Source organism: Scomber japonicus, chromosome 14 (assembly GCF_027409825.1).
Source record: "Scomber japonicus isolate fScoJap1 chromosome 14, fScoJap1.pri, whole genome shotgun sequence".
Taxonomy (NCBI): domain Eukaryota; kingdom Metazoa; phylum Chordata; class Actinopteri; order Scombriformes; family Scombridae; genus Scomber; species Scomber japonicus.
This window is the reverse complement of record NC_070591.1, coordinates 33,192,644-33,205,414: the sequence shown is the minus strand read 5'-3', so window position 1 is coordinate 33,205,414 and position 12,771 is coordinate 33,192,644. Positions and strand designations below refer to the sequence as shown.

Below are 12,771 nucleotides of genomic sequence, written 5' to 3'. Positions count from 1 at the left end.
GCTGCGTTGGAGGGTGGAGATGTGTTACTGAAAAAGAAAAAAAGCAGTTAGGCTTTTTTAAGTGATGATTTAAAGACAGGGTGGGGCTGTGAAGCTGCAAAACTGTGGAAAAGCAATATTATCCATTTATTTTGTTTATTTCAACTAGTTATTTATTTATTTATTTACAGTCACATTTAATTATTTAAAAGAACACAAGCTACACAGTCTTCCATTCTGTTTTCTTACATGAATATTTTAGAAAAAGGTAAAAGGAAGGATAAAGTATGTAAACAAAGACATAAGGTAGAAAATAAATAAATCAGTTGGGGCTAGAATAGTGAACCCAAGTGCAGAACACAAAGGTAGGAGGCATTCCTGGGAGGTTTTTAGCTGGGAGACTGGGGGGAGGACTGGGGGACGTGCTGAGGGGAATCAGGAGGACATGGAGCTGTACAGAGCATTGGGGAAGAGGGCTGGAGACAGGTGGGGGCAATTTTGATTGGATTTCATTCATTATTTAGAGGCACTAATACAAATCACTAGATACAAAAACTGTGCTTGAAGTTCAGATTATTCAGTAAATTAAATAGTTAAAATAAGAAGTCAGATATGTCACTTAACCAAACAAAAAATACATCAGTCAAAGATCTCTGTATTTGCTGAAATAACTTAAAGTAGCTTTTATTTATTTAGTTTGGTAATGTTGTAGGTAGCAGAAAAAAACTGTAAACAAGACACAATATCACCTTTAAAAAGTTATTATGGCAAAGGTGCTGTCAAAGAGTCACCTATTATTATACATCAAGGAGACATGAAGCAGATAGCATTGATTAGTTTGATTTGTGGTCGTTTTGACATTTAGACTCTTCTTTTAGCTCTGTTATGGTGTCCACTAAATCCTGAGAAAAACATCTTATTATAAGTTATTTTAAATAAAGTTACAAAACAACAAGCTAAAAGAGACTAGAACGCTTTGGTTTGTCACTATGAAACTCTGTTCACATCAGAAACAGTAATTTGATCTATTGTTGACATTCAAATATGGATTAGTAAAGCTTTAAACTATTGGTTCTTGACATTCATACACTCACTCTCTATATTATGTCAAGAGAGTTGTGAGAAATGTTCATAATTCAATACATGTTCATAATGATATACTGTGTAATAGCAGGTAACAGGATGTGGTTTTCCTTAAAGGTTCCTGTTATTGTTCTAAGAAAAGTCGAGTGTTAGAGTAAGCAGTGTTGGAATAGTACCTGTAAATAAAATAAACTTTGTCCCCCTTTCATTAAATCTAACTACCTTTCTCTAAGTAAATGGTATATCATTAGTGGTTTTCATAACTATAGTCAGCACTAATCATGGGTTATATCATTCTTATAGGGCAAATAGTGAATTATTAATAACCACAATAAAACACCTGAAACATGAGGAACACTTTACATGATGAATCTTGAGTGTACACCAGTCTAATCAGTCATATGTGCTTTGGTTACTCTGCATACTCAAAGTCTTCTTACTAGCTTTTTCCAGAGCTTTCAACAGCATATCACAGTCTTTCTCAGCAGTTGGACTTCACTCAGCTGTCAAATTCTGTCACATGATAACAAATGGTCCGATATGGTCCAATGTGGATGAAAGCTCTAGAAGAAGCTAGTAAGTGAACTTTAAGAAGTCTGACCTCACACACAACAAAATATAAAACAGTCAATTTTGTTTGTGAGCACAAGGCAACCAAGTAAGTGGTGTTGCTGGAGTTTACGGTAACCTGGGAAGACAGGATGGAAGGACCACAAGAGAGGAATAGAGCCTAGAATATGCATATCTAGTATCAGAGTGTTGAGGCAGGGGTTTAAGGTCCAGCTATGAATCTGTGGAAGTGGGCTGCAGGGGTTTCGCAGGGTCATCTCTACACCGGGTCTGGGACTGTTATAGGGATCTGTGGGCTGCAGAGACGAAGAATCATTAAGAACATCTTGGAAGCTGGTCAAAAAGCTTCCCGTTGGCTCTGGATTAAGAGGGGGGACGAGTCAGGGCATGATCACCCTCGGCTGGGTCGCCCAGTTGAAGGTGTCTGAGTCCAGTACCTGCTATTCATTTTCATGTATATTACACCAGCAGGCAGCAGCATCACCTACTGATACCAGATAAAAGGAGAAAAATCATCATCACCACAACAGCAATCTATCATTGATACCATTAAAATACTCAAAATAAATAATAAAGAAAAGAAAACCTATATATTTGTTTTAAATAGATCTCAATCTACAAGTTGTACTGACTCTTAAGGGACCAGGAGCAGTGGACTCTGAGCAGACCTGACCCAGTGTGGAACTCAAACACAGTCCTACTACCAGTTAATAGCCAGAATCTCTGGACTCACGATGTCCTCACTGTGAAATTACAACCGCAAATCATCATAGATTAAGTCCAACTTTTATGTCCACTGGGTCAGGCTGAGAAGAGCTTGGATGAGTGTCTGCTGAGTTCATGCTTGTCTGGATGGTGAAATAACTGCTTAGTAACATGGTGCAAAACTACAGTATCTCAAAAGACTCTCAGAAGAAGCAACAGGTGTAAAACAGAGCAATTACAATCCTGCTAGAACTGAACAACACAGAGGGAGGAGACAGCTTCAACAGCAGATTACACCAACGCCCTCTGCTGGACTGTTAAGGAAACATAAGAAGTCAATAAACAGGTGCAGCTAGGTGTCAGTCAGATAAAGAGCTACGTAGCTAGTCTTCACCCTCAGTGTGGAACAACTTCATATGACATCATTATTAAAAACTGCAGTAATCAATATATCTTATATAAAGAATTGATTAAATGACTTATCAGCAACTCTGCAGTTCCCCTTCACTTTATGGACTGTTTTAGCCGCTTTTAGCTCAATGTTTTAGATTTCCTACCACCCAACTCTGCCCTCATTAATAGTTACTAATATCAGCAAGAAAAGAAGAAGCTCTGATTACCCCACTGTAAAAGAAAGTCTGTTTTCATATTTTATTATTATTTATTTTCCAAAATAAAAGCATTCTTACTGTTTCAAAATTAAAATGAAAAGATACAATTTAAAAAAGTGAGGTAGAGAAATACAAAGTACATTATTAACTTATAAAAAATACAAATCAAAATGAAATAAAGATACTGTGTAAGTGTGGATTTGCCCCAGACAGAATGAGAGACTAACTGGTGAATATAGTGGAACTTCAAGAGATACATACTTTTTTCATTCAATTCAATTCAATGCCTTTATTGCACAGCAGTACAACGGAATTGTGTAATCTCTGTGGGTAATATACATAACAGCAACAGACAATAACATAAACCAGCAAATGATGAGACACATAAAATACACTAGGGTTGGTGGAGACCAAAGCAGAGTTAGAAGGAGAGTGAATGTTGGACTTATATTCATCAGATGAATCCAAACACAACTCCAAATTGATTTTAATGTTGTTCTGTGTCTGCTGGATGTTTGCTTACATGGCATGATGATGTGTCAGTGATGTGTTTACCTAAAAATCTAGTCACAGTTTGTATCCTGATAACTCTTCCATGCTTCACTTTTGTCCTTATATCACATCAGAGAACACAGACCTGAGAAGCTGAACTGTAGAAGCCTTACACCTAAACACCTAAACCTGGGTGTCAAACAGGTCACCTTTTTAATATTTGCCTTTGCTCCTGAAAACGTCATGTCCAGTAACCTGAATGATGGCTTTGTGTCATCTGATGGCAGTTACAGTATATTACCTATTAACCAAACAATGACAGGTACATTAAAGTCATTTTCCTTTAATATGATTGCAGTTTGGGTCTCATGTAACTACCAGAAGTGGTTTGTGTCTCCTGCAAAATGAAGAACTGAAACTTAGTGGACACAAGTTAGCATAAAGTATAAGGTCAGTAATACTGTGATTAACGTTTAAATGATCATTAAAGGCCATGTGACATTTGATTTGGATTTTTACAGCAAATCACAGCCAGAAGTAACACAAATGTCATGGTAACACAAATGACTATTGTCTGGAGCTGCAAATACATTGTAACTGAAAATCACTAATGACGTCATATCTGAGAGAGAAGCCTGTAAATAAATATGAAAAATCATCCCTACATTTGTGAAAGCAAGGAGGAGTTAGATGGAGTTAGGCTGGATATATAAGAGCATGTTTGTGATTCATTGTCTGCTCCATGGACCAGCCTCACTTTACTTGCTTAATACACAATAAATATTTGATTGCAATGAACTCTGCCGGACTTTTTCATTATTATTTGAAATCTATGTTGTGGAAGCACTGAAGTTTCTACTGGCCGAGCTGAAGGTTCTTTTCATGTCAATGTATTGAGTGACTTTGAGTTTTCTTGTAAACAAACTAAATGTACATCTTGTGTTTCTCACCAAAACTTCCTGTGAATATCATTGAAGTCTAATACATGTATTCAATGCATTTCCTTCATTATAAAATAATGAAAGCTGACTTTTCTTGAAAGTTTGAACGCTGCATTGTTTTACATCCAGCTGCTGGTCTCTGATGCGTTTCTTGTTGTGTTACATCCATCTGTCGATCTTTGGAATAGTTTCAAAGTCATTGGCAGAAATGTGTACTGCATCATCCGCGCGCGTGTGTGTGTTTGTGTGTGTGCATGTCCGTCTTTATGCTTGTGCACTAGACAATAAAGGACATGGTGTAGCTTTAAGTCAATATTAAAACAGCAGGGTTCAGTTGTATAAACGATAAGACAACCATGTCAACTCACACATAAGAGACTCAATCAGAATAAAACATTATGTGTAGACTGATAACAAATTGTACTGACTTTGATTTTTGGTTCTTAACAGCGATCTGTAAAATGTCAATCAAATAATATTGACCAATTAGGAAGCATAATTTTACTTCCCTGTTAATGTTCCTTTATCCTTATCTGTGACACACCCTGTAGAGTAGAGCCACTAATTAATCATTTATATCTTTGACAGTTAAAATTGATGATGAGGGAATATCACTGCTGATGATAGTTTACACATGTATGTGATGAAAGAATGACATGGGTTACACAGTTATTCTGGCGCACAACCATGAACGACTTCTACTTCTTCATCGTTTGTTTCAATGACAGGTCTGAAGACTTGTGAAGCAAGCAGCTACCAAGCAGTTGATGTGAAAACGCATAGTTAAAACTGTGTCTTCATCCATTTATGGCTCATTAATGACTGAGAGTTATAAAACAGATCCATGCGTATGCACACATTTGATACAGCTGACTGTCCAGTACTAAATATACCACTCAGCATAGAATGTTTAATGATTTTTCATCGCAGCTCCCAATGCAGGTAGATTATTAGGATACCTGCATCAGGAGTTGCAGTGTGCAAAGGTTTTTCTTTCCTGCTTGCACACATTTGTTGTTTGGTCCACCACAATAGTAATTTTCCTTTAATATGACTGCAGTTCAGGCCTCATGTAACTACCAGAAGTGGTTTGTGTCTCCTGCAAATGAAGAACTGAAAGTTGTGGACACAAGTTAGCATAAAGTATAAGGTCAGTAATCATGTGATTATCTCAGGGATTTCATAATGATATTAGTTGTTGATATAATGTGTTGGATTCATATGTGAATAAAGTAAACAAGTCAGAATTGCAAAAAGTGTCCCACATGATCCTATTCCACCCTGTTCGTTTTGCTTATTTTAATTGTCTTTGACTGTTGAAAATCAGATAGACTTCGCGGCTGTGTTATTTATAAGTCGCATGCCTTCACACTTTTGACGAGTTGGAGATAACACGCTGCCTACATACTAGGTTCTTCTTATAGGGCAATTTAAACAGGTTTTTCCTGCAGGCAGGTAATGAATCCGACACACCTTGAACGCATCAACAAAAACACATTCTGGTTACGTCACTACGCACGGGGACGTTTGTCCAATCAGGTGAGCTGCTTGAAGCTCAGGAAAGCAGCAGATGATATGGCAGCTTTGAGAGCGACCAGGTGGAACTTGCTTTGTTAACACGGAGAAACGTTTGATAATGAACACACTGTGACTCACAGACGGAGACAGAGCAGCTGCTCGACATGATTTACTTAATATTATTGTCCGCTCTGTCGGGAGCAGTCGTTACGTTGGTGTTACAGTTCCTGCTCATATACCGGAGGAGCCCCGAGCCCGCAGGCAGGACGGTGCAGTATGTTAAAGTAGTGCCTGATAACGCATTGAAGGATTACTTTAATACCCAACATGAGCCAGGCCAACAGCAGCAGCAACAGCAGCAGCAGGACAGCACAGCAGCCGCAGCAGAGGGCCTCTCCAGCAGGCAGCAGGACTCGGCTGTCCCCGGCCCCAAACAGCCTCCACCGCCTCCACACAGCGAGCACACTGATGGGGCCAAAGCGGAAACCTGCAATTTCCTCAACGCTATATTTTTGTTCCTATTCAGGGAGCTGAGAGACACGCCAGCCGTCAGACACTGGCTCACCAAGAAGATCAAGGTAGAGTTTGAAGAGCTGCTGCAAACCAAGACTGCAGGCCGGCTCCTGGAGGGGCTGAGTCTGCGGGACATCTCTCTGGGTAACTCTCTGCCCGTCTTTAAAACGGCCACACTGGTGGACCCGCTGCACAAGAACGAGGACGGCATGCCCGAGGAGCTCAACTTTGAGGTGGACATCGAGTATAACGGAGGTTTCCACCTGGCCATCGACGTGGAGCTGGTGTTCGGGAAGTCCGCCTACCTGTTCGTGAAGATGAAGAGGGTGATGGGGAGGCTGAGGCTGCAGTTCACACGCATGCCTTTCTCCCACTGGTCCTTCACCTTCCTGGAGGACCCGCTGGTGGACTTTGAGGTGAAGTCTCAGTTTGAGGGTAGACCCTTACCTCAGCTCACCTCCATCATAGTCAACCAGCTGAAACGAGTCATCAAGAAGAAACACACCTTACCCAACTACAAGATCAGGTAGGTTTGTTTACCTCCTCTAGAAGCTGCTATATAGATGTAAACAAGCTGGTAGAATATGACACTGACACACAGCTGGTGGTACAGCCTTCATGATCACCTGACAGTCAAACACAGACCCACACTCTTTAAAAATGCCCCTCTATGTCATCTATTATTATTGTCATTATTTTATTGATGATGATTAAAGTCATTCTTAGTATAAATGGCTAATTGTAGCTGTATGCTTACATTGTTTACACTGTATTTTACTGTCTGAAGAAGATTCAAAGTGTCAAATGGGACCAAAATATCTCATATTCATAGATCATAGTTTAATGTGTCTCAAAAGATGTCAACTTGGACTAATAGAATTGGTAGTAAATTACTACTTGAACCATGCCATTGGTTGTAGCATTATTATTAAAATTAACACTAATTAATAGCATTTTTGGTGTCTAACAGAAGAGAAACCTCATGTTAAAGAAAGACCTTAGCATTAGGTTACATTCTCTTTGTAGATACTTTTGTCTGATGTGACTTACAATGAGTTAGAGCTGCAACCAACATGATGATGTCCTCAAATATCACAACCCAATAATATTCAGTTTACTGTCACAGAGGACTAAAACAAACCAGGATATACTCATCTGAGACGCTGAAAACAGACTCTAAATGATTATTTGATCACCAGAATAGTATGTGATTCATTCAGTAGTGTATTCAGACTCTGTAGGACAAAGTGCATCCCTCCAAAACAAACAGTTAAATATGTGTTCACTGCTGTAGACTACTACTACTACTACTACTACTACTACTACTAAATACACTTTAAATCCAGAGAGCTCAAATAGACACCAATCAAAGCCAAACTTTGGAAAACTACTGGCAGATTAAAGGAATACATTTTCAGACATTTCTGACTTCATCTTTTGTTTTGTGGCTTGTCACTAGAGCTGCTGTTCTTCCTCCCACGTCTTTTTCCCTTCCTTCCAGCAACAAACAGCTGCTTCGTTTGTGTTTTTGAGTTGTATCGTAGGACAATAGAGCCTGTCAACTACACAGCTTACTCAGAAATCAAGCATTTATCAAGCATTTCTATCTGCATGGCTTTATAAGTATGCTGGATGGGATGTTTACAGTGAATATACAGCATAGTTGAATCACAGTATTCGGTACATATCACGTAATGGTCCTTTAACTGTGCTGTTAGATCCAGTTACTGCTGATGTACACAATGAGGTCCACTCAGTAGCTGTTCTGGAGCTTTTGACTGCATGTCACAGTCTTCCTCAGCAGATGTTCGGTTGTTTAGGAATAGTAGATGTTCAGATTTCATGTTTTTGGAGCACTTTAAGGATTATCGCATCTGCTTAAAAGTTCTTTCTCAACCTTTTAAAACCAGAACACCAAAAAAAAAAATCAACAGGACGTCCATTTATTAGCTGTTTCCAGAACTTTCGGTCAGTCTTCATCGGCAGAGAGAGCTTTCTCAGTTGCCATGGAGATATCCTCTGCACTCAGTTGTCATGGACAGTCTCCATGACAACTGGGCTAACTTCATCCACTGATGAAGACAGTTAAAATGCAGTTGAAAGCCCTCGAAAACACTAATAAGTTCACGTTGAGAAGATTTTTTGTCATGTAAGCATTTATTTACAACATACTACACATGATGGATTTAAATTAAGTTTCCAGAACATTGTTGACACTTTTTTTTATATCTTTGTTTTTTTGGGGGGCAAACCAAAATTCTCCACCACAATCTAAAATAACATCATCTCCCACTTCATGAGTCACAGGACGTTTTGATTTCTGTCCTCCCACTCTCAGCTGCTCCCTATTTTTTTTCCCTATTTTTCATTAATCATAAAACAGCTTGTGTTTAGACTAACACAGTCCACACAGGTTATGGATAATAATAAGCACACACTGTGGAGGCTGGTGAAGCTCGGGACATCACTGATGCCAGCTGCAGTGGCTGAATCTCATTTATATTTTCAAAGTAAAAGCTCACATCGACTGCATGTTCTACAGTCAGAGACAAATGCAGTTTGATGGGTGCTCGCAAATCTCACTTCACTGCCCACTTTATATGTAGCACTTTATTCCACACTGGCACGCAACCTGAAAAAATGGCTCCAGATTCCCATTGTTATAACAGTCTCACTTCTCTAACATTGATTTTTACTAGATTTAGTAGAATTACCAAAAAGCTCACTATCTACTTCCACTTTATTTTAGTCTCTCTCTCTCTCTCTCTCTCTCTCTCGCTCTCTCTCTGTCTCTGTCTCTGTCTCTCTCTCTCTCTCTCTCTCTCTCTCTCTCTCTCTCTCTCTCTCCCTCTCCCTCTCCCTCTCTCTCTCTTGCCTTCCAGCTAACACTAGTCCAGATGTCATGTGAGATTTTTTTTATTTTTTTTTTCAACAGTGGCTTTCTCTTTGCCTCTCTGCCATAAAGCTGCTACTGGGGAAACACCCGGGTAACAGTTGCTATGTGCACACACACACGCACGCACACACACACACACACACACACACACACACACACACACACGTCTCCTGGCTCGACCATAGATCCCTGTAGCTTCTTAAAGCCTCTGGGTGAAACACATACATCTATTGTTAGTGACCTTACTGAGATATTTTGTTTTTTTTATCTGTACATTTCAGTAATATTCAGTTTTTTTAATCTTTGTCATGTGACTTTCTGATGATGTATTTGACTCACAGATGGTCTCCAATCAGGGTTTTTATTTATTTAATTATTTTTACAGTATATTCTATAAGGTATTTAGATTTACATCCCCTGTAATTCAATGTTTTAACATAATAAAACACAAAAAAGTCCAAAGGCTCTGTGCCAAAATAAAAGACAGGAAGTAAGTTTAAAGAAGTTAGAAAAATAGAAAGGGAGAAGGGAAAAAAGAGAAGTTGTGTGTGTGTGTGTGTGTGTGTGTGTGTGTGTGTGTGTGTGTGTGTGTGTGTGTGTGTGTGTGTGTGTGTGCGTGTGCGTAAGGAGAGAGTAAGCAAAACTAAACCGAAATCTGCCTTTTATAAGGAATTAATTTCACTTTGGTTACCTATCGAAAAAAAACGGTGCTGAAACTGTTCACACACACACATGCTACATGCAGAAATTGCTGAAATTCCATTGAGGCATCTTGTAATGAAAAGTGCCCTCTCACTGCACGGCCACAACAAGACAAGTGTGTGTATCATGACCCGCCCTGAGTTATCAGGGAAAAGACTGACTATCAGTTATCATAGCTTCAGTGTGCAACGTCTCCTGATCCCTCCAACACACACTTCCTCTGTCTCAACACTCTTCTTTGTCTGCTTTTTTTTAATGTTTGAGTCTGGCTGACTTGCAGTGGCTGGTGATGCTATCAGAGTGTGCACAGAGGTCAGAGAGGGCTGCGCACGTCTGAATCTGCAACTTCTAGACTGTCAGAACGCTGGAAATGTCTGCTTCATATTCAAATCACATGCTCGTCTTGTTATTAACTGATGGATGGATGGATGGATGGATGATAGATGGATAGATAGATAGATAGAAGCTTAGTTTACAGCAGCTATATCCACATTGAAGTGGATGAGTAACGTTGCAGAAACACATCTCTAATTATCCAATGGAAAAAATAACTAAAAACGTATTTCTAAAAGTCTCCAAAAGTCGTAATAATGAAATAGTACCAGTAAAAGTGCCCTGCAGTATATTTATATAGTAATATAAAATATATCTTAAAAAAAAAAAAAATCTTAAATCTGGCCCACTGGATAACTTAGCAAAGTATGAAAATTGCAGAAAATTAATTCTGTAAGTTTAATTAAAAAAATAAATAAAAGAAGCTGCTATTCTCATTTAGTTCCACTTTACATTCACAGTAAGGCTTCTGATCTGCTCATACACGTCCAACTTGAGAAAAGTGAGTGAGTGTTTATCAGTTTCTCTTAACAGGGTAACCCCAAATGTACACACCTGGCTGCAAATGTTGTACTTCTTTTTATGGACAAGCCTTCTTTGTGATGGGCATCAATAAAACCAAAATGTGTTCCAGACTGAGACATAATATTGTTCTTCAGACATCTCAGGCTGTTCATCTGTTTTTTGAATAGACGGTTTATTATAGTAAAGTTGTAATATTTTCTATATCATTTAGGGTTAGGGATGTGACCCTTGAACTAAAATGAGTCTGTCAGCCCTGAAATAGAGGAACTGACCAAACAATACACATCACCTCACTACCAACTTTAAACTAACTTGACACTTCATTATGTAAAATGTGTCCAGCTGGTTGTTTTCACAGAAGCTTGATCTTAGTGACAGTCAGCTCACTGAACCATTTTTTCTCTTTTTGACCCAAACTTGTAAAAACAGAACATGATTAGATATTAATCATGAAACAATTCACAGAAAATGAAGTGGCAGCTATTCTCACTAGTCGAGTTATTTTTGTATACTTTTATTTCTTGTCATCATTTCATTTTATACATCTTGCTACACCTGATGACAACATTTTTTTGTAATGTGATTAGGTGTCACCCAGTGATACAGCATAATAACAATTCATTTTAAATAAATTAATGAATTACGTCATAGCTCCATAGGTTTTTCCAAGTTTCCACCTTCCTCAAGAGCAGTAAAGAAAATTTCAAAATTAAATACAATGAATAATAAAACATACATGGCCTTATTCAGAATAAGGTGTCTAAGGTGCTCCCCCTTTATTGGGTGTCAGCAATTCAATTCATTCTTTTTTCAAGTACTTTTAGATTCCTGCTCATTGTGTAAGTGAAGTACTCCATATGATATTTTTGTGCTAAGTTGTTTTTAAAGTTTTGGACTGTTGGTCGGACATCACTTTGGGATTCAGGAAGTAGATATGAGTGTTTTTTCACTAATTTTTTGGCAATTTTTAGACCAAATTGATAATCAAGAAAAGGTCAAAAACACACACCATATTAAGTTATTACATGACAACAATCGCCAACAATTATGTGAAGTGCCTCTGCTCATTTTCCCCAAAGCTCATTATATTTCAAAATAAAAGTAATAATTTCTTCTGACGTTAGTAGAGACTAGGGGTGTGACGAGATCTCGTGGCACGCAACGATATTTCTCGTCGAAGTGAATTTTATCTCGCGAAGCTATAAAAAGATCAGTTTTCTATCTCTCATCTGCACGTCATGTCTTCTTTTTATAATGTTGATGATCATTAACCTTGTTGCAGCTTCTACCTAGATCTCAGTCAGAAGTATAAAAGGAGGAGAGGAGCAGGTTAACTACGCTGAGCCTGAGGTAGGAGGAGCGGAGGAATCTAGCAGCTATGGAAGCCTAATGATGCCAAAAGTAAAATGAGTCACACTACCAAATTATACACAACACAATTTAAAATTAACACAATTTATATTTTGTTCTACTTGTGTATTTATGTGATACAGGATTTGTGCAATTTACTTTTATTTCTGTGTTTTTTTTATTAGAAATATGATATAATTTTATAATTGGATACTTTATTTAATTTCTATTTATGTATGAGAATTGTTTCTACTCTTTATTATTTACTTTTTAGTATTTGTGATTGTATCTAACTTTTGTATTTACGGTTGTTATTTCCATAAATACCAAAATTATCCATCTATAAAATATCTATATGGGGAAACCTTTTACAGTGCTGCTTATTGCATATGATAATTATATATTTAGAAAATAGAACTAAAAATGAGTAGTTAAAACATTCCAATTCAATTTCCATTTTGTCATATTTCCTCATTGAAGTTTTCTTAAAAATATAGTTAAAATCTTGTCTCGTCTCGATGTCGTGAACCCAATATCGTGTCTCGTCTCGTGA

At 38.0% G+C, this 12,771-nt stretch overlaps 1 protein-coding gene across 1 annotated transcript in view; it reads left to right on the top strand.

Moving 5' to 3' along the window:
- The first annotated feature begins 5,965 nt into the window (after nt 1-5,965).
- The window catches only part of pdzd8 (PDZ domain containing 8), a 50,250-nt gene continuing 43,444 nt past the window's right edge, over nt 5,966-12,771 (top strand). Inside the window, exon 1 of the mRNA XM_053333171.1 lies at nt 5,966-6,938. Within this exon, the coding sequence (XP_053189146.1) occupies nt 6,064-6,938 (875 nt within the window). The 5' untranslated portion in view covers nt 5,966-6,063. The remainder of the gene's footprint in view (nt 6,939-12,771) is intronic.